This window comes from Nannobrachium achirus, assembly GCF_963921795.1.
Source record: "Nannobrachium achirus genome assembly, chromosome: 16".
Classification (NCBI taxonomy): domain Eukaryota; kingdom Metazoa; phylum Chordata; class Actinopteri; order Myctophiformes; family Myctophidae; genus Nannobrachium; species Nannobrachium achirus.
The window spans coordinates 20,547,846-20,569,160 of NC_137823.1; the positions used below are offsets into that span (position 1 = coordinate 20,547,846).

The window sequence follows — 21,315 nt, forward strand, 5'->3', positions numbered from 1 at the left end:
AAGCCGCCGTAACGCCCGAAGCAGTTGCAGGTCCTGTTGAAGAACTCTGTGGGCCATCTCTCTCTGTCGTCTTTGCCCTGGTGGGGATACTGTTTCGAGTCTTCTGCCGAGGACACCCTCACGTCGCCGCACTTACCACGGCCGGACTTCATGCCACAGGCCGAGCCATCGCCCTCCCACACCGGGCAGCACTCTTTGGTCCGCAGCCCCTCTGAGTTGGCACATGGCCGGGGGAACTGGCAGACGCAGGACCCTACTAACAGCAGCAGGCTTACGGGCACTAACAGGCTCCTCATGGTGGACCAGAGACGATTAGCCAGCTATAGAGCTAATGATCACAGCTCCTGTCTCTCTTCCTTTTAAACTACTCAGCCTCTGTCCCTCCCCATGGGCGGTGCTGTGAGGGAAAACGCTTCTCTAATGCTGTTGTGAAATGAGCAAACTGACCTTTTCCCACTGCGGAGGTCTTGGTGATTATTGGGCCCCAATCAAAGCTCAACGTTGAGCCCCCCTCCTGCCCTGAGCCAATGACATAGAAAGAGACAATGAGGGTCAGAAACGTGGTTCATCATGTATCAAGTTATTATTTTTTTTAAAGGTATTGTTTTATTTTAGTTTTTATTTGTACATTTAGTGTTAGATATCGTTTTTACAGTATAATATTTAGAATGATACAGTAGTGTTTTGAACTATATAGTAGTGATTGGATATATTGCTCACCTGAAGGCAAGCGTTAGTTCTTGTTCTTGTCAGTCTGAGCACACACAAACCAAGTCCGAATCACCTGTCGGTTCTGGCAATACATGACTGTTATTGCATATTATGTGAATATTATTTGTTTGCATGATCCGCCATTGCTTGTAAATAATTGGCCTGATGTAGTGAACAGAGAACAATAATTAACAATCAGACATTTGAATGAAAGAAATTTGTTAGAAGGTTGTTTGTATGTCGACGTACTGAATCAGTCCTTGGAGCCAACGCTGAGAATCAGTGCACTGCAGGAGTGCTGTAGGACCAGGATCTCTCATATGCCTGTTCAGATTTATCACAATACCATGTTTTAATATTAAGAAAAAAAGCAGAATACATTCTTAAAAAAGGTAACATAGTCCATGTATAGCCACATTTTATCCGTCTGTAAAAAGTGCCTTCTCCAGACCGTGCATATAGTTTTTACTATTAGTCCATGGGCCATACGAGATGTCGGTATCCGAAAGGTGGCAAAGGTTATCATGCATTTTTGAAAAGCTCTATATCTGTAGATTACATTTTGGTATGATAACCTTTTCTGAGACACAGCTAAATTGGTGTTATCAGCCACAGCCATATGTTTTTGCTTTGTGCTCTATAGAGTTTGATTTGATTCATGACATATCCCACCAGACAATTTCCCAGATTTTTCTCTAGTTCTGCATATTTGCATAAATGACCTACACCATCTGTGCACCAGCTAGTTAGGCTGATGGCAGGATGTCGAGTCAATTTAGGTACATTTATTAGCAAATTGATAACATCTAGTTTGGGAATCCATTCAGACAGAAGTGACACTTGGTTTTTATTCAAACTGATATCAGAGAGATTCATTATGTGGACTAATCCTACAGTATACTCTCTCTCTCTCTCTCTCTCTCTCTCTCTCTCTCTCTCTCTCTCTCTCTCTCTCTCTCTCGTGTGCGTGTGCGTGTGCGTGTGCGTGTGTGTGTGTGCTTGCGTGCGTGCATGCATGCACGTCTGTCTGTCAATTCAATTCAATTCAATTCAATTCAATTCAATTCAAATAACTTTATTGGCATGAATGTAAAAATAATAATAACAGAAAACAATATTGAACATACAAATCTCTCTCTCAGGATGGTTGACTATATGGCTATATTGCTTTATATTATTTTATATTATTCCTTTCTTAAATTACATATTATTAATAGTACTGCTACCGTTTCATTGTATTTTCTTTTATCGTTTCTTTAACACTCTTGAAGAAGGTTGAAGTAGACTACAGAATAAATATTACAGTATAATGCTGACTCATGTTTGTGTTAATAAACACCTTGAACCTGCTGTAGACTTTATGGATCAGCACTTTCTTTTTTTGCAAACATAACTGTTTGCAAAAGATTATGAAAGGAAAAAGACAAACAGACAAAGTACAAATCTTACTGTACATGAACACCAAGGACCTCAGTGATCTTTCATGGAAGCCAGAGCGTGAGTCTGTGTGTACAGAGAGTTCATGTGCTTTAATAAACCTCGTCAACAACACGTGTGTCACGCAGACGATAACATGTCTCCCCATGGTCGAGTCACGTAGACACTAACCTGTCCCTCCGTGGTCGGGTCCTCGGCATGTCAAATGGCTCTGAACCCAGTTCACAGTGGTGGAAAAAGTACTCACATTTTATACTAAACTAACTATCAATACTGCAATGTAGAAATACTCCGTTACAAGTCCAGAATTCAAATTTCACTTCACAAAGTACAAAACTATTGGCATCAAAATTTGTACAAAAGTACTATTATGCAGAATGTCCCATTTCACAATTAAAGTTTTCAAATATTTGACAGTTTTCAAATAGCATTGTGAGCTTGTAGATCGGCTATTTTCAAATGGCCGAAATGTATATAGGGCTGAAGTGGGTATAATGCATGTTTTGTAATACTATTCCAAATGTCTACAAAGTAACTAGTAACTAAAGTTTTCAAATAATTGTAGTGAATTAAAAGTATAATATTTGCCTCCGAGAAGTAGTGGAGTAGAAGTAAAAGTACTTATTGGAAATATTCCAGTAAAGTAAAAATGGATAAATGTACATAGTACTTGAGTAAATGTACTTAGCTATTTTACACCACTGGGACACTGTAACAAACATTTGACTCAATTAACCCTCAGCAATGTATCTCCCAGTCAGTCAGAGTTTGAATCATTGAATGTAAAAACGATGTCCAGGATTTACATACAGCAGTGAGGGGACTTTATTTAATTGATGTGTGTATATATATTAAGAAGAATCCTCTCTCTCACAGACTTATGCAAGTGATCATCCTCCCCTGTGCCAATGTTGACACCCTTGCCTGTTCTAAAGCATTAAGGTGGCATTCAGGAGGTGCTTGGAGTCCGTCAGAGCTACAAAGACCGATTGATTGATTGATTGATTGACTATTTTATTAGACAGAATTGGAGAACAGTATGGTCAATACAATAAGAAATGTAGTACAGTACAAGTACAGTTACACCTGCCTAAAAGGAACATCCCAAATAAATCCTTTTACGGTCTTGTTTACGTTGGAAGTCCTTGGTATTCAATTCATGGACATAACAAGTAGCAAGCAAAGAAAACATTCAAATGTCATCGCAGTTACAGTATATAAAAAATACACCAAACTGTTTACAGAGGAGGTTGAGAAGTTTTTTTTTGTTTTCATTGAACCAATGAAAACTATTAACAAAATCTTGTAATGAAATAATAACTACTTTGGATCCATCTTGGACACATGTTGTTTTCTTTTGTTTTGTTTTTTAATCCCCTGAAAAGTAATAGTTTGTCTGTCATGACCTGGCTCAAAGAAAGGTCAGTGGAGACCAAACATGACTCTTGAAGAGGAGATCAGTTGTGTGTGGTGTATGGATTTGGTGTTAGAGAAGACCAAAATGATTAGGCCCCCCCAAAGTAAATCCTTTGCTTTCTTTTATGGCAAGCGGTTTCAGAAATATATCAAGCTCTCTTTGTGTCACTTTTACATCATAGCAAAATGTACAGGTGCAGTTACTGTATGTTGCCATTTGTTTCATGGATTGTTCCGTGGTCTATAGCAGTGGTTCTCAACCAGTGGTCCAGACTAGAGCCACCAGTGGTCCTTGAGGGGGTTCCAGGTGGTCCCCAGCTAAATGATGGAGAGTTGGTAACCAAATGGACCCTTATAGATTTTTAACTCTTTACACTCTCAAGAGTTAACTTATTGTTAAACATCTGCACTACTTAGCTAATTTCCAAGAACTCCAAGAATTCAGAATGTAGAAGAATTGTTAAATTTCACATCAAAACAACATGGAATTGTGGACAAAATCTTATCCAACAATTGTGTCAGGGAGGTTACATCGGTGGCTCAAATGGCGAATAAATGATTTACTTTGATATTAAAAAGGTTACTGGTCTATATTGTTGTTCATGTGCAATAAATAACACATTAAAGTATCTTTGTATGACAGAAAGTACTATTACATTTATTTAATTTATTGTGGTAGTTAACATAGAAAATGAGGATGATAAATGTACATTTATCACCTCCCCCCTACCTTTGTATAGGGGGAGGTGCATGTGTCCTGCTTTGGGAACACGTGACTTGATAAAACTTTATTTATGTAACTGTGCTGCATCCAATGCTTTGGTGAAACACTTTAACTGCCCTTTATCCGTTTAACTATTTGACGTCACTGCAGGCTCTGATGATGGAGGTTTAACCTCAACTTGCATCATTTCCCAATGAGTCCATTTGTCTAAATGTATATTTGCCAAGTGAGATTTCAGTAGTAGTAGGAGTTTAATGTCATTTTATTATACGTTTGCATGTAATAAGCTTATGGTTATTATGGCTATTTTCACTATTAATGTTATGTATGTCACTATTAATTTGTCTAGCACCGTTCAATGAGGGCGGCTGTAGCTCAGGAGTCAGAGCAGGTTGGCCAATGGTCCATGCGTCAGCGTTTCAAATCCCGGCTCCTCCTGTCTACATGTCGAAGTGTCCTTGGGCAAGACACTGAACCCCACATTGCCTCCAATGAGTGGGTCGGTGACAGCTTGCCACCATTGGTGTGTGAATGTGGGAAGTGAGGACGCTGGCGTCGAATGTTCGCTGCTTCAACTCCCAATGTATGAATGAATGAACCATTGTAAAGCGCTTTGAGAACTTGGAAAAGCGCTATAACAATGTGATTTATTATTATTAATGACAAGGCAATTCAATTGTGCTTTACGTAAAACATTACGCAAAGAAACTCATCGTAAAAGGTCATTAGAATACAATAAAAGCAAAAAGATCAAATTTTGTATTTACAAATAAAAATGACTGTAGCTGTGATTTAAAGCATTGGTTCTTAAAGTGGGGTCCGGGGACCCCCAGGGGTCCTCGAGGGAGTTCCACATGCCCCTAAACAGGGACAGCAGGTTCAACGTGGTTAATGATGAATGTACGTATGGTTGCAGAGAAGAAAACATGTGTCTAGAACTGGTTCTCAACCTGTAGGTCAGGACCCTGAGGTCCCCACATGATTTTGGAGGGGTCCCAAGATGATACTTAAAAGTGTCAATTTACTCCAAAAGAAAGGAACGAAAAAAATACCAATATTGCATCAAAAGCAATCAACAAACTATACCAATTTATATATATGTAAAAAAAAATCTAAAATCTCACAACGCCTCGCAGTGCCAGGCATGACATGGAACATACCAGGCATAGCTGTGGAACCTAGTCAAACTAGATATACGTAATGCCTACAATTCCAAGTGCTTGTCACGGTGGGGGGGTCCACAGTTCAAATATGATTATTTTTGGGGGTCACGGCCTGTACGTGTGTCACTTGTCACATACTGTATAGATGGACGTACAGCCATGGATTGAGTGCAGAATACATACAAAGGGGGTGCCAATTCATGGGACCCCACATGATGACGCCTGGTTGTGTTCACACACTGCTCCCACTAAGGCTAGCCAGTCTGTTTGGAAAGAAATATACATGCTTATTTTACACAATGAAGCACACACGCACACACACGCACACATACAAGATACAGCCATGAAGGAGTGTTTCTAATGACATAACTCAATCCCAAGTCAAGAGCAAAGACGCCATCTGCTGGCCGCTGGAGTTCATTGTCTAGGACAGCAAAGTGTTTAGTCTCTCACACAGAGACTTTAGATCTGGTTTATAACTTTGTCATACATTATGATATTGTGTTTTGGTTTTGTTTTGTTTAGTTATTGTACAGTGAGAAATTACCCTCTTGGCCCTTGTCCACTGCGGGCTGCCAATACGGTTCAGAATTGATTTAATATGAGTATTTTGTTTGGTTATAAAGACCTGAATGGCCTGTCGGCAGAAGCCTCTTTTCGACGGAAATCTTGGCCGAATCGGTGCGGTTAAAAACTGCCTTAAAAGGATAAACCCAAAAAAGCCTAGGCCTATGGCTTGTTTAAATTGAGATCCTTTTTTTAAACTCATATAACATTGAATGACAGACAGATACACTTACTATGCAGAAGATATCAGAAAAACAATCGTAAAACACAATGCAAAATAAACAGAAAGGTCAGGGTAGGCTTTGTTTTCATTTACCAGTTTCGAGTAGCCGCCTCTGGCTTTTCAGTGCCGTTTTAAAGGAAGGAAGGGGACTACACTCCTTTTCCCCCCCTAAAATATTATCCCACAATTTTGTAACCCCTTTTTTTTCACCCAGTGCAAATTGCCTAAATTGTAATCCTGGGCTCTGCTTTCCCTCTACCAACCTGGGGAGGGCCCCGATCTGAGCTTATGCTACCATGGGTAGTGAGTTATCACCTGACAGGGGGAGCTTCCCCGGTTGGACGTAGCGCGTGGAAGGAACACATTATTCCCAACCAGTTCCTTTCCCCTCCATCAGGCGCCCCGGCTGGCCAGGGGAGGCATTTTAGAGACCAGGATTACTGCATGTTTTTGTGAGGGTATCTACCCTAGGAGACACGGGGAGAACATGCAAACTCCACACAGAAAGGCCCTTTCGCCAACCCCACTTAGGGGATTTACACACCTTTAAGGCCTTCAGTAGGGCGTTCATTTTAGCGGCATAGCTGGAGAACGCTTTTGACTCTATTTTTCATGCCAAATCTGGGTTGGACGTGATCTGGAACTGCATCTGGTGTTGTAATTGTGGACATCCTTGATGTTTTGGAAGTATTGTGTCAGGTATATGGATATATTAGTGGTGTAGTGTATCTTGTACACCAGGCCCATTGCAAGATGCTGTACTCTGTCAGCTACCGTGAGCCGCCCCACGCTTAGAAAGTGATTAGTGGTAAGGTGAGCCCGAGAGAGAACGTTAAGCAGAAGCCTAATAAGTTTGTTTTGAGCTGTTTGGAGCCTTGGTTTTAGGGCCTTTGAGGCGTCACGGTACCATACATGGACTCCATAGTCAAAGTGGGGATCAATGAGCGCTCATGTTAGCGGGGCTATAATCTGTAAAAAACACGTTTGTTGGTTGATTTTGTTTTATTACGTTAGTAGTAATTTTTTCACTGGAAAGATTAGGATGCAACCCAAGTAGGTAATGTAGTCTTTTCTAGTTATTACATTGTCGACACCCACTTTTGATTGTGTTATCGACCTTGCTGAGGTTAGGAATTGACCCAAAGAGGATGGATTTTTTTATTATTATTATTATTATTATTTTAAGACTTGTTTTGGGGCTTTTATGCCTTTATTGGTTAGGATAGACTGACAGCGAATGGGGGGAGAGATTTGGAGCGACACACGGCAAAGGTCATCCGGATCGGGAATCGAACCAGCAACGCCGCCAGGCATCCATGTCCTTGTGCCAAATGCTTATATGCACCCGGACCAGTAGGTCAGCAGGCGCTCCGATGGATTTGGTTTTACCCAAGTGATTATGTTGTCATTAAGCCAGGTGCAGATGTTATTTAGTTCAGAGCTAAGGGCTTTTTCAACCTGCAATTTGTCCCTGTCCGAGACAAGGAGAGCTGAGTCATCTACGAGCAGGAACAGCGGTTTGCAGTCACAAGCAGAAGCCATGTCGTTTTGCATATATTAGCAACAACATAGTCATAGTGACTATACATTACACAAGATGTACTTCTCTTCTGTTTTCAAGATGTTACACAAATGTTTCCCCTCTAAATAACCGCCGTAAGATGTAAAGCCATGATTGCATACTTAGATTCTAAGGAAATTATGACATTCAATAAACTAAATCTAGCTTAATGTAAATCTAAATGCAGTTCTCTGAAGAAACATGTGTTGCTATATACAGTGGTGGTCTCAAGTAAATAACCTGCAATTTGCTCTGCAAATGGTGGTCTCAAGTTAGTTAAGTACTCTACTTAAGTGAAGTTTTGGGGATTTTTACTTAACTGGAATGTTTCCAATTTTCTGTAGTTTTACTTCTACTCCACTACATCTCAAAGGCAAATATTAACCACTTCAGACCTATATACTGTACATTTTGGCCATTTGAGAATAGCCAATCTACAATGCGTCGAGATGCGACACATTGTAAGCTTGTAGATCTGCTATGTTCAAAAGATTTTTATACATTTGAAAACGCGTAAAATGGAACATTCTGCATAATGAGTACTTTCTACTTTTGGTTCTTTAAGAACATTTTGATACCAATACCTTTACCCAAGTAAATTTAGATTTCTGGACATGTACTTCTACATAATATATTATATTTCTACATTGCAATATTGACACCTTTACTAATGTAAAATGTGTCATTCCCCCCACCACTGCATAAATGAAAATCACCTTTGCAGCAGGTGCAGGGTATTATTGCAATTTCACCATAATTTATTTTTCTTTTTTTTAACACGCAAAGCACCTCTATGGTTCTTTGCATTCTTGCATTCAGTCTTGACAGAGTAAATAGTAAGAATGGATTATCCAGCAGGTTCTGTTAGGGCAGTAAATATACTGCTGTTATTTGCGATAGCCCTTCCTCTTCACACACACACACACACACACACACACACACACACACACACACACACACACACACACACACACACACACACACACATACACAATCCCCACTTCTGTTTATTTAGCTGATTACGATCTACAGGGTGCCACCGTCTTAAGATAACCTTTGACTCATTGCATTGCGGCCTGCCTGCCTCTCTCTCTCTCTCTCTCTCTCTCTCTCTCTCTCTCTCTCTCTCTCTCTCTGTGTGTCTCTGTATCTCTATCTGTCTATCTTACAGTATTATATGTATTTTCATATAGTTTAACATCATGTACCATTCTGTAATGTATTGTTTGTGCTGATGATTGACATCCGTGATTCATTGTACTATTTGTCTATCTATATGAATTCCATCATGTGTGACAGAGATTAAACTACATTGACCCTCCCTCGAGAGGGACACCAGTTCACCAGTTCAGGTGAGCCAGGACCCCACATTTGGGCCACCACCTAGAGCAGTGGTCCTCAGAGTTACTACAGGGGGTCCTCCAAATCTTTGTGTGACAGAAACTTTTTTTTCTCCTTTTTTATATTAACCACTTGAACCCTAATGTCCATATCCGGAGAAGTTTAGACAAAAATAGCAGATCTACAAGCTCACAACGCCTCGCAGCGCGAGGCGTTGTGAGCTTGTAGATCGCCTATTTTCTGCAAAGAGGTTTGGTGTATAGAGGGGGAAAAGAGCAGACCAAGTACAGAGTGAAAGGTCAAGATTATTAAGTATTGATGGTTCAAGTGGTTAAATATCTGAAAACGAATCCAAAATACACTGATAATCGTGCAGTCAAACAATGAAATTACTATATGGAATCTATGAAAATCTTGTGGGGGTCCTTGCTTCATCTCTCCCAACTAAGGGGTCCTTGGCCTGAAAACGTTGAAGACCCCTGACCTAGAGTTCTCAAATTCTGCCTGAACCTGACCCGACGCTTTCAGGCTGGATAGGGCCTAAAATATAAGCTAATTAGTCGGAAAAAAGAAAATAGCATATTTTTTGATTATTTTATAAATTTTACTCTGTGATAGCGTTCTCAAATTCTTCGCGAACTCGACCCTACCAGGCCCGACCCGACGTTTAACATTTTCAGGCCCGTTGAGAATTCTACCACCAATAGCATCTGGAGGGACTAAACATACAGTACCCAAAACACATTAGTGCTCGGGGCACATTAGGGCAGGGGTCTTCAACATTTCAGGCCAAGGACCCCTTAGCTGAGAGAGAGATGAAGCAGGGACCCCCTCTACATATTGTATAAATGTGTGATGGAGATTTTCATCGATTTCATATAGATAGATTCATAGACTTGTTTGACAGCACTGTCATCAGTCTATTTTGGATTCATGTGATTCTGTGCCAATGACGGTTTTTGACGGGGTTTTTTTCAATAGCCCTGGGTGCCAATGACGGTTTTGACGGTTTTCGTGTTTTTTGTATAGATTTTTTTTTTTTTTTTTTTTTTTTAAAAAATCAAAAAAAAAAATCAAAAAATCCTGGCACAGCTACCTTGGAGCCATTTTGGCATTTGGCACAGAAAGAGTTAAATTAATGTGTATTTTCAGACATTTAACCACTTAAATCGTTGATATTTTGTAAACTTGACCTCTCACTATGTACTTTTTTACCTCTACACCAAACCTATTTGCCGAAAATAGCCGATCTAAGAGCTTGTAGATCTGCTATTTTTGGCTAAAGTTCTCCTCGGAATAGGGATGCGAGGGATCAAGTTGTTCATTTAAAAGAATTATCCTATAACACAAGGATTTGGCGGCCCCCCTGTAGTAGCTCTAAGGACCCCCTAGGGGTCCCGGACCCCCTGTTGAAGACGCCTCCATTAGGGGGACCAATGTGCTCAAAGCAATTTATGTGCTTTTACATGCACGTGCACACCAGCACGCAAGTAATAGGTGGTCGCAGTCACTCTGCTTTAATTTCTGTTTGTGTTGCAGGGCTCGTGCAAGTGTGCACGTGCGTGGCATAATGCCACACACTTGTTTCCCATTGCATTACAATAAATACATAAAATATAACAATACACATAATAAATGGCCATAGCATTGAAACATTAGGCCTACAGCATGTAGCCTACAAGCAGCTACATGTGCAGTAATAGCTAAGTACTGTAGATATTGCATCAGCTCAGCGCATTCTGGAAGCACACACACACACACACACACACACACACACACACACACACACACACACACACACAAAGAGTGTTAAGCTGTGGGTACGACAAAACATCTGAGTCTTCCGTTCTTGACATTGACCACAGAACAGTTTGTTTCCTTCACACACACACACACACACACACACACACACACACACACACACACACACACACACACACACACGCAAGCAATTCCACCCATCTACGCGAATGACAGCTCTGAGCAGAGAGAGCGTCAGAGATAGAGTGAAGCAGATAACAAGTTCAGACTGACAGACTAACACCATATTCATAATCATAGGCTAATATTAATGATGACAATGAGGATGGAGAAGGTACCAGTTATTCTCGTGGTCTGCATGCTGCTGTTCTCATCTCTGGGTCTGGCAAGTAAGTCTACTAGATCATCGGATACAGCTCAGGTGGGCATAGGGACATCTGGGCAGCTCGATGTAAAATTGGCTATTTTGTACAAAATGTTTAAAAAATAAATATTAGAAAAATGGTCTTAAGTAATGTAAAGTATACATGGTGTGAACATGCACGGTAGGCCTACATCATTATCAGACTTAATTTGACCCCTTCAAACTTGTTTATGCCCCCAAAATGAGGTTTTGTAGCAATCGGTAGCAATTGTAGAAATATTAGACCGTAATTGTCAAATATTTGATTGATTGATTGATTGATTGATTGATTGATTGGATGACTTTATTGAAAGTTGCATAGGAAAAGGTACAGTTTCATGACAGTACAGTTCACTGGCACACGGTCAAATAAAAGGATAAGACATCGCAAGAAAGCCTCCGGGCTTGTTTCAATTGGGGTCCTTTTTAACTCATATAACTTTGAATGACAGACAAATAAAACACAGAAAATATCATCCAAAAAAAATTGTAAAAATAAAAATAAATAAATGGTATTTACAGTAGAGAAGTCAAGGGGAGGTAAGGATAGGCTATGTCATTTTTTTACCAGTTTTTAGCAGCCGCCCGTAAGTGACTTTTCAGGAGAGTAGGGATTTGCACTCCTTTAAGACCTTCGGTAGGGAGTTTAAGCATGCAATGATCATGCATAGTTTCTTACTTTCTCTAATATATATGTATTTTTTTGCATTTTTGACAAAATAGACAATTTTACATCGAGGTACCCAGATGTCCCTTGGCCCACCCTGACCTGTTACCGGATAGTCTGTTTTTAATGATGATACGATGATGTCTTTATTAGTTTTTCCTGTCATTCCATAAACCCAGTGGTGGAAAAAGTACTCAAATATTTTACTTAAGTAAAACTATCAATACTACAATATAGAAATACTCTGTTAAGTAAAAGTCCAGAATTGAAAATGTACTTTAGTAAAAGTATGAAAGTATTGGCATCAAAATGTACTTAAAGTACCAAAAGTAAAATAACAAAATGTTTGAAAATAGCAAGGGCAAAAGTGGTTTGTGTATGTTTTATAATTTTATCATTTATACCGGCAAAGTAACTAGTAACTAAAGTTTTCAAATAAATTGTAAAAGTACAATATTTGGATCTGAGATGTAGTGGAGTAGAAGTACTAGTATTGGAAATTGGAAATACTCCAGTAAAGTACAATAGCTCAAAATTGTACTTAAGTACAGTACTTGAGTAAATCTACTTAGTTACTGTACACCACTGCATAAACCCTGCCTGTGTGTCTCTGTCTCACTCTCTTCCAGTCGGCATTGGTCCAGCTGAGTGCTGCTTCAGGTATCGCAACGCACGCCTGCCTAAGAACAACGTGACGGCTTACCAACGCACACACATTCACTGTGGCAAGGATGGCATTGTGTGAGTTAAGCTATTCTTACAATTATGTTCTACCTGTATTTATACATTGAACACATTGCACAGGTGCAGTTCAAATAGATTCACACGCAGGGCACACAAGAGTCAAGATATACTGTGCCAAGATATCAAACACCCAAATCAGCTACAGGTTAATGTAGATGATAGTGGGCTTTTAGACAGCAAAGACGGCTTTTTTGAAGAAGTATGGATTAAATATTATGCAGATGGGTTATGTTAGCAAATAACATGGATTATTATTAATATTATTATTAAAGGAGTAGTTCACCACCAAAATGACTTTTTTTTCTATCGCTTACTCACGCCATGGAGACTTGGGTTCAATAATATTTTTTTTTTGTCACATTCCTAAGACAAAAAATATGTTATAGTAAATTTACCCCCATTGATTCCAGATGGAGACCCAAACGTTTTGGGTCTTTACGCTACAGTAAATAATGGAAATGTTCTCTCCATTTGCTCCAGGTTCACAATGAAGAATGGTAATAGGTTCTGTGCTGACCCAGCTGTGAAGTGGGTCAAGGAACTCATCACCCACGTGGAGTCCACTGCACAATTGGAGGGTTCTGGGTGAGCCCCGGTCTGGACCACCCAAAAGAAAAAGGCCCCATGCAGCCAACCAGGCGGTTTTGGGACAATGCTTTGTCATTAACGCTGAGCTTTGCTCTATAAGAAAAGTTACAGGTCACCCGATTAACTAGTTGTATCTATAATCTCTATAATCTCCCATCCTTACAAATTGTGTACAGTGTGACGAATAAACAATCGGACGATTCATATCAAACTATTAATTTGGTGATGTCGGATTCATGCTGGATGTTATTTGCGTTCTATCAGTATGTACTCATAACATAAACAGCATTTTAAATTAATGTAACCACATGACCGCATTTACAGTATAGGCTACTACTATACATCTAATAAATAGGCTATTTCATTCTTGCTAGTGTCTATCTAATCATGCTCTGCAGTATATTGACTGGCTGTGTGTATAATTGAAATCATTGTTTCATCTTTAGCACAGATTAAATTTGAAGATGTATTAAACATGTCTTAAAAGTCCTTAAATTGTCACCTAACTTCATCATCTGATAAGGTTTAGTCTCAATGGGGGGTATTTTTGTTGTTAAGAAAAGGCGTGTTTACTAGTGACCCACAAACAATGTTTGCTCATGTTCTCATGACTCAGACATAACGTTCTTTCTAAAATAAAATGTGTGAAATATGACAGGAAGTTAATTGCTTCCTGTTCTGCTCTTTGGTCGTCCTAAGCGAGAGAGAGAGAGAGAGAAAGAGAGAGAGAGGGGGGGGGGGGGGCTCTTCTACAGCATGTGGTTCTCAACCTGTGGGTCTTGTGACCCCAAGGGGGGGTCCCCATGATTTTGCCTCAAAAAAGAAAGAAAAGAAAAAGAGCATTACTGCACCAAGAGTAATAAAAGGCGTTGTGAGCTTGTAGATCGGCTATTTTCACAATATGCATATGGAACCAAAATGTAATGCCTCAATTCCAAGCACTTACTGTATCTGGTTGGGGGGTCCCCAGTTCAAATATGATTATTGTGGGGGGTCCCCAGTTCAAATATGATTATTGTGGGGGATCACAGCCTGAAAAGGTTGAGAACCACAGTTCTACAGGGTTAGGTAGTGCAAAGGTTTAATCATTCTCTTGTGTCCATCTAGTGGAAACAAAGTGTAATCACAACAGAAGCATTGTCATAAGAGGCCATGACTGTAGATGTTTCTACAAAAACATGGACATCAATGTTTTATTTTTGCTTATGATGTTTTCAAAGTTGTTTCATATGCCATGAAGTAGGAGGAGCCAGGACTAACTACGGTCTGTCGTAGTTAGTCGTTTTCTAAAAGTAATAAAGATGCAGCCACTATGCTATGTAAGCAGCCAAAGTTATATTGTCAATGCCTATTTTCCTTACAAGGATCCCTGGCCAATAGTACGTTATAATTGCCCTAACGAAAGTTTAAATCGAAAAACACCTTAAATATTTGATCTAGTTCGTCTTTCCATCAAGTTGATGATGTTAATGGTTAATATGAGGTATTAACCATATGACATCAGGGCATCAAAACAATATTTTAAATATTTGTATTAGCACACGCATTTCATAGGGCTGGAACACACAAGGACAAATTACATCATAAACGTCTTGCGACTGACAGGAGTAGGCTACTTGTCCCTTGAGTGACAGATGACTATTTTTTAAATAAATAAAATGTTTAACCCTTAAGTTCTGTTCAGATTCACTACACCTTCGTTATGTTCGGGTCATTTTGACCCGGTGGATATTTGGTTTAAAAAAAACAACACTAATATAAATTTTAACTTAACAAATAATCATGATACATTGACTTTGACTCAATACCAAACAATTCATATGATATATTTGGTAAATGTTTGCATTTCTGCTTTGCTATATCACATTAAACACTGAAAGAGCTAGGCGTTTTTACTGATTTAGCTGAAATCCATGTAAAAAAAACGACTTCATTTAATACTGGGCAATATTGCTCATGCTTATAGGAAGGGAGGGAGGGTTCGGAATGGGGCTTCGGAAGGGGGGTGTTAGAAGTGGGGGTGACTGTGTGTCTGTGTTTTGGCATAACTGTGTATTTCTGTGCTTCCGGGTCAAAATGACCCGAACAGCACTTAAGGTTCAAAAAATATGAGGGGGGTGTAGCATGGGTGTAGTGCAAAAATATTTTTTTTACATGTTCATCTCAGAAGAATCTGTAAGGCCAGTGAGTTTCAGGTGGAAACATTTTTAACTTCTACCTTTTTTTTCCAAATGAAAATGTAAAACGGGTCAAAATGACCCGAACAGCACTTAAGGGTTAAGGTGTTTTTTCATTTTCAATTTGAGTTATAAAGGGCAAGTATAACTTACAGCTTATTAGCCAGGGATCCTTTTAATGTCTTTGCTTCACATTTCCTGACTAATGAATTGTCACTCAATCAAAAGAGACAGCCGTGCAGGCTGAATCCAGACACCACGTGAAGCAGCCTGGTCACACTGGAAGGAGCAGGAGAAGAGATGCAACGCTTCAGGTAGCAGCGACACCTGCAGGAAGAAAATAATACTAACATAACATAACATAACATAACAACATGTACAACTCTGCAAAAAATGACTCCATACCTTTACTCCACACAATTATTTTAAAACTTTAATTACTGGTTACTTTGTAGATTTTGATTATTATTACAAAACATACATAATAACCACTTCAGCCCTCTATACATTTCGGCCATCTAAAAATAGCCGATCTCCAAGCTCACAATGCTTCGCAGCATCATTTTCAAAAGATTTTTTATACAATTTTGTAAACTTGAAAATGGGACATTCTGCATAATGAGCACTTCTACATTTGGTACTTTAAGTACATTTTTGTGCCAATACCTTTGTACGTTTACTCAAGTGAATTTAGAATTCCGGACTTTTACTCGTAACAGAGCATTTCTACATTGCAGTATTGATGCTTTTACTTCAGTGTAAAAGAGTACTTTTTCCACCACTAACCGCTGCGCAGGGTCATGGAAGACACGGTGGAAGTAGGTGTAGAACTGGCAGTTGGGGTCCTCAGAACAGGCCTTCTGGCAGCTCTCTGGGTCCTTCAGCACCATGGAGCGCATGTCAGAACCCACGAAACGCAGCCCTTCGTGGACCTGCCTCACCCAGCCTGGAAGAGGACGTTAGATTTAACCCATTTAGAACGGGTACACATTATTGTGTATCATTATTTTATGCTTTAACTATTGAAAAATAGCAGATATACAAGCTCACAGCGCGGCACCGAGTGCCGCGCTGCGAGCTTGTAGATCTGCTATTTTTGAAAAATCGGGAAAATTATATTTTGACCCGATTCTATGAGTGTCTTTTGAATCCATCTAAGATTTTTTGAAAACCCTATGTTTCTATGTCAGCAATCTGGCCAGCCATCGTCAAAGAAAAGGTGTTTTTCACTTAACATGGGGCTCAGTTAGTCTGTTCTTGAGAGACTACTATGTCAGTGGTTCTCAAAACTTTTCATGTGAAGGACCCCCAAAATGATATTTATTTGGCCACGGACCCCCATCTCAAAATATTTAGTTCCAGGGACCACCCACCCACCCAGAAGCAAAATTTGAGTTACAAACGTTCGCTTTGAAAATACATATATTCAAAGATTTGCACAAATTTTCACGACTTTTTCAAAAATAGCAGATCTACAAGCTTGCAGCGCGGCACTCGGCACTGCTGCTATTTTTCACTGGTTAAAGCATTCAATAATTCTAGGCCAAGGAGTAGTTCACCCCCAAAACGACTTTTTTCAATTGATTACTCACGCCATGGAGACTTGAGTTCAACAATAATTTTTTTGTATTTGTCGCATTCCTAAGACAAAAAATGTATTATAGTAAATTTGCCCCAATTGTTTCCGGATGGGGGCCCAAATGCATTTGGGTCTCCATCCGGAATCAATGGAGGTACATTTATTGTAATCAAATTATTGTCTTAGGAATGCAACAAAAACCTAATTATATTGAACTCAAGTCTCCACAATAGCTTCCTATTCAGGTTTATCCAGCAAGGCAGCAGGTTTGAACTGGAAACCCGAGCCAATCAAACAAAGCTGGGAAAATGAATCTGACCAGGAAACAGGTATTTAAACCTTCCTTCCCTGAAGAAGACCTTAACAACGTTGGTAACCTATTCCTGCAATAAATCCTGCATCGTGGCTATGAGTGTTCAGCCTTTTCTTTACTTCAATGTAAACCTTCTGAAACACAACCTGGGGCAAAAGTTATGCACAGAATCTATTGACACAGCCAGGTACAGAATCCATTCAACTGAGGAATACAGTATGCTATTCACAGCCTCATCAGAGCACCTTGTTATCAAACTCTGTTTTCATTCTAATTCTCATTTGTTTGATTGAAGGACATGCCTGTTATTTATTATATATTTATTAATATTATTATTATTAGTGTTGGTTGCCGAGAAGAATTGATCTCCAAGCGAACAACGTTTAAAACAGAGCATACCGTCAGAGTTCCTTTTTGTCACTAGTATAACAAATAACACACTAACAATGTCATACAAAATGTAACATCACCCTGCAAAGGCTGCATGTGGAGAACTAGAGTAAAGTCTTCCCCCAGAAGGGAGAATAATAATACTATAATAGTAATACAGGGTTCCCACACATCTTTACCAATTAATTTCCAAAACTTTTCCAGAATATTTAACCTGATTGCCAGGTCTATATAACAATAATTCAGCTCAATAACGAGTCGCTTACTCCATATGCGCAATGCCCAAAGACAGGTAGTGTATGGCAGTGGTTCTCAACCTTTTATGGCTGTGACCCACGAAATAATCATATTTGAACTGGGGAGCCGGGCACCCTGACGAGCACTAAGTACTGGAAAAATATTTTTCTAAATTTCAAAATATTTCCAGGAATTTCATGACCGTGGGAACCCTGGTAATATCAACATGGGCGAGACTGGACTGCCGTGAATCATGATTGCTTAACAATCATAAATTAATATGTTAATTGCCCTATATATACTTAGTTGTCCTGTGCATGAGTGGGTGCCACTATGTAAACATTTACAGAGTGACTGTACAATACATACAGTACATTCGGTATGGTTGGTGGTTCTGTTTGAGGGAGACTAGAATTGAAAGTAGCATTAATAGAATTAATTTTGTGTCAAGGCAATATCATACATAATTCAGTTTTGTCTACTGCAGACTAGAATATTTTGACAATATTTGTAATTGATCAAAATCACTTTAACCATAACCCTCTGTGGTTGATTTGCTTGGTGCGCTCATTTTCCATACACCATCTCTCTTCACCAACAATAGCAGATCTCCAAGCTCACAACACATCACAAAGTGACACGTTGGAAGAAAAGAATGATAGTAAAATGTAAAATGTCAAGCTTGTAGATCTGCTATTTTTGAAAAGTCTATTTCAAATCCTTCTAAGGTTTTTTGAAAAGCCTATGTTTCCCATCTCAAAATATCTAGTTCCAGGGACCCCCCAGAAGCAAAATTTGAGTTACAAATGTTGGCTTAAAACATACATATATTCAAAGATCTACAAGCTTGCAGTGCGGCACTGTGAGCTTGTATATTTGCTATTTTTCAATAGCTAAAGTATAAAATAATAAAGGCCCTTCCCCCCCTTGTGACGCCCCTGGGTGCCATAAATTAACGATGTAATTGGAGGTGCCGTGGATTAAGTATATATATATATATATATATATATATATATATATATATATATATATATATTGTTTGTTCTATGAAGACATGTTCAGAGTTGAGAGGTAGGCTACTCATAATGACCCATTGTAAAAAAAAAAACACATAACGCTGAGATCCCATGGGTCCTATTTTCGCCAAGCTAAACCCCTAAACTTCTTTGCCTTTTTTTTACAATTTCGAAAAACTTGTTTTAAATAGTTCAAATAGCTGATCTAGAAGCTCACAAAGTGTCGATGTAGATCGGCTATTTGAAGTATTTTAAAATGTTTTTCAAAATAGTAAAAAAAGGCAAAGAAGTTTAAGCGTTTAGAGCAGGGGTCTTCAACAGGGTGTCCGGGACCCCTAGGGTGTCCTCAGAGTTACTACAGGGGGTCCTCCAAATCTTTGTGTGATAGAAACTTTTTTTTTTTTAACTCTAGTGTCCATAATCAGAGACATATTCGCACACTGATTATTGTGCTGTCAAACGATGAAACGATATGGAATCTATCTATGAACAGGTTGTGGTGGTAACTGCTTCATCTCTCTCTCAACTAAGGGGTCCTTGACCTGAAAACGTTGAAGACCCCTGGTTTAGGGTTTAGCATGGACCAAAATAGGTCCCCATGGTGGCCATGTCTCCTGTGTACAGTACCGTACAGAGTCCATACCTTGGTCAGGTTGACAGAAGCGTGCAGGTATTCCAGAGATGGCTCGTTGATAAGCCTGTGTCTCCATTTCATGTTCACTGTTCTTCAGGTAGCAATGGTGGTGTTCACTGTACGTAGGTAAACATGACAAGCAGGTAGAACTAGAAAGATGCAATTCAGAGAAATTGCAAGTGTGGTCACACTTGCAATTTCCCATTCAATGGAGAAAAGCGCGACAAAATTAAATGGATAGTTCACTTTCAAAAATAACTTTTGGTCATTTTATCGTCTAATCAGGCTTTTATGAACACCCTGAACAGTTTTTCATTTGCTTGATTCAATATTTAGATATTTGATTAACTTTTTTCATTTATTTTTAATAATCATTTTTTCTATTTAATTTTTTCCATTTTCCCAAATAATTATTAAAAATAAATTTAAAAAGTTATCGAAAAAACACGGCCTGCTCACGTATTAGGAGGGTAGTCACCAGAAAAATAATGGGTGTTTTTTAATGAATCTATCATGGTTAAAATGAAGTTTGAAGTTACAATGGGTGTGTATGTAGAGAAAAGCCCATAAGGTGTTTCCCTGTGGAAAGTGGAATATCCCTTTAAGTTTATCCGGAAAGATAGAAAGAAAGAAAGTCGGACAAGTACTATTGCAGTAATATGTCTAATAACTGCACTTATGTCGCCTCTGTCGGGTACTGAATTTCCCCTTTGGGATAATAAAGGTATCTATCTATCTATCTATCTATCTATCTATCTATCTATCTATCTATCTATCTATCTACCGGTATATATCTATCTGAAACCTTGTATGTCCAAAACTGTTACTTTTCATTCAAGTGTAGCAAAAAAGTAGCTTCACACCGCGTTTCAAGCTTGCAGATCTGCTACTTTGCTTTCGTGTGACGCTGTAGCATGATCAAGATCAAGAAAAAAAAAGAACAAAAACTTAAAACATGGAGATAGGAGGTTTCTGCCCACAATTATGGTATTGTTTTTTCGTCATTTTCATTGCTGTCAAAACGTAAAAAGTAGCCGATCCACAAGCTGCGACACACTGTGAGGCTAAGCCTATGGCAGGGTTCCCCAATAGGTGGCCCGCGGCCATTTGCGGGCCGCCTATTGGAAACTTGCTTCATATCCAAACTTATGAAACATCAGCCCTTGGTAGAGCGCATCAAAATGTATCTCAAAATTAGTACGTTCTTTCACAAAGTAAAGCCCTGCTTCATCATACAAGGCCGTTGCACAAAAGTAGTGAAAACAGCAGATCTACAATCACATAACGCCTCGCTATGAGATGCGTTGTGTGCTTGTAGATCACTTGTTTAAATCATTATTAAAATGATAAATACAAAACAAACGGTTTTGGACATACAAGGTTTCCACCCGACAACGACAAAATATATATGTTACAGTTTGTTTGAGGTACCAGTAAGATTGGGAACGGAGCGCTTGTTTTACTTCACCTTATGTCCCTGGAAGAAGCCAATGTCATTGGGGAGCTGCTCAGTGGTAGAGCATTTGACTGCATTGGTCTGACGTCTCATTGTTCCTCCATTGTTCCCATTAGTCCCACGCTGGTGAATGCTAACCTGGTGAATGCTACTATGCCTAAACCTAACCCTAATCCTAACCCTAACCTCAGTAAAACTATGCCTAAA

The 21,315-nt window shown here is 39.3% G+C and overlaps 2 protein-coding genes across 2 annotated transcripts in view; one reads left to right on the forward strand and one right to left on the reverse strand.

Moving 5' to 3' along the window:
- The window catches only part of LOC308300886 (tyrosinase-like), a gene marked incomplete at its 3' end in the record, with an annotated part of 4,405 nt that extends 4,105 nt beyond the window's left edge, over positions 1-300 (reverse strand). Inside the window, exon 1 of the mRNA XM_080744782.1 lies at positions 1-300. This exon is cut by the window's left edge and continues 529 nt beyond it. Coding sequence (XP_080600908.1) covers positions 1-296 — 296 coding nt within the window. The 5' untranslated portion in view covers positions 297-300.
- A 10,866-nt stretch (positions 301-11,166) lies between these two features.
- Positions 11,167-13,428, forward strand: LOC308300743 (C-C motif chemokine 7-like). The gene is made up of 3 exons (XM_080744643.1): positions 11,167-11,293; positions 12,604-12,715; positions 13,199-13,428. Exons 1-3 carry the CDS (start codon positions 11,215-11,217, stop codon positions 13,305-13,307), a joined length of 300 nt encoding a protein of 99 aa, XP_080600769.1. The 5' UTR covers positions 11,167-11,214; the 3' UTR covers positions 13,308-13,428.
- Positions 13,429-21,315: the final 7,887 nt, after the last annotated feature.

What these genes read in the sequence shown, in the direction of transcription:
- LOC308300743 (XM_080744643.1), top strand. Translation starts at nt 11,215, where the DNA reads ATGATGACAATGAGGATGGAGAAGGTACCAGTTATTCTCGTGGTCTGC. An exon ending in CTCATCTCTGGGTCTGGCAA is followed by an intron (nt 11,294 to 12,603) that starts GTAAGTCTACTA and finishes ACTCTCTTCCAG; the next exon opens with TCGGCATTGGTCCAGCTGAG. An exon ending in TGTGGCAAGGATGGCATTGT is followed by an intron (nt 12,716 to 13,198) that starts GTGAGTTAAGCT and finishes CATTTGCTCCAG; the next exon opens with GTTCACAATGAAGAATGGTA.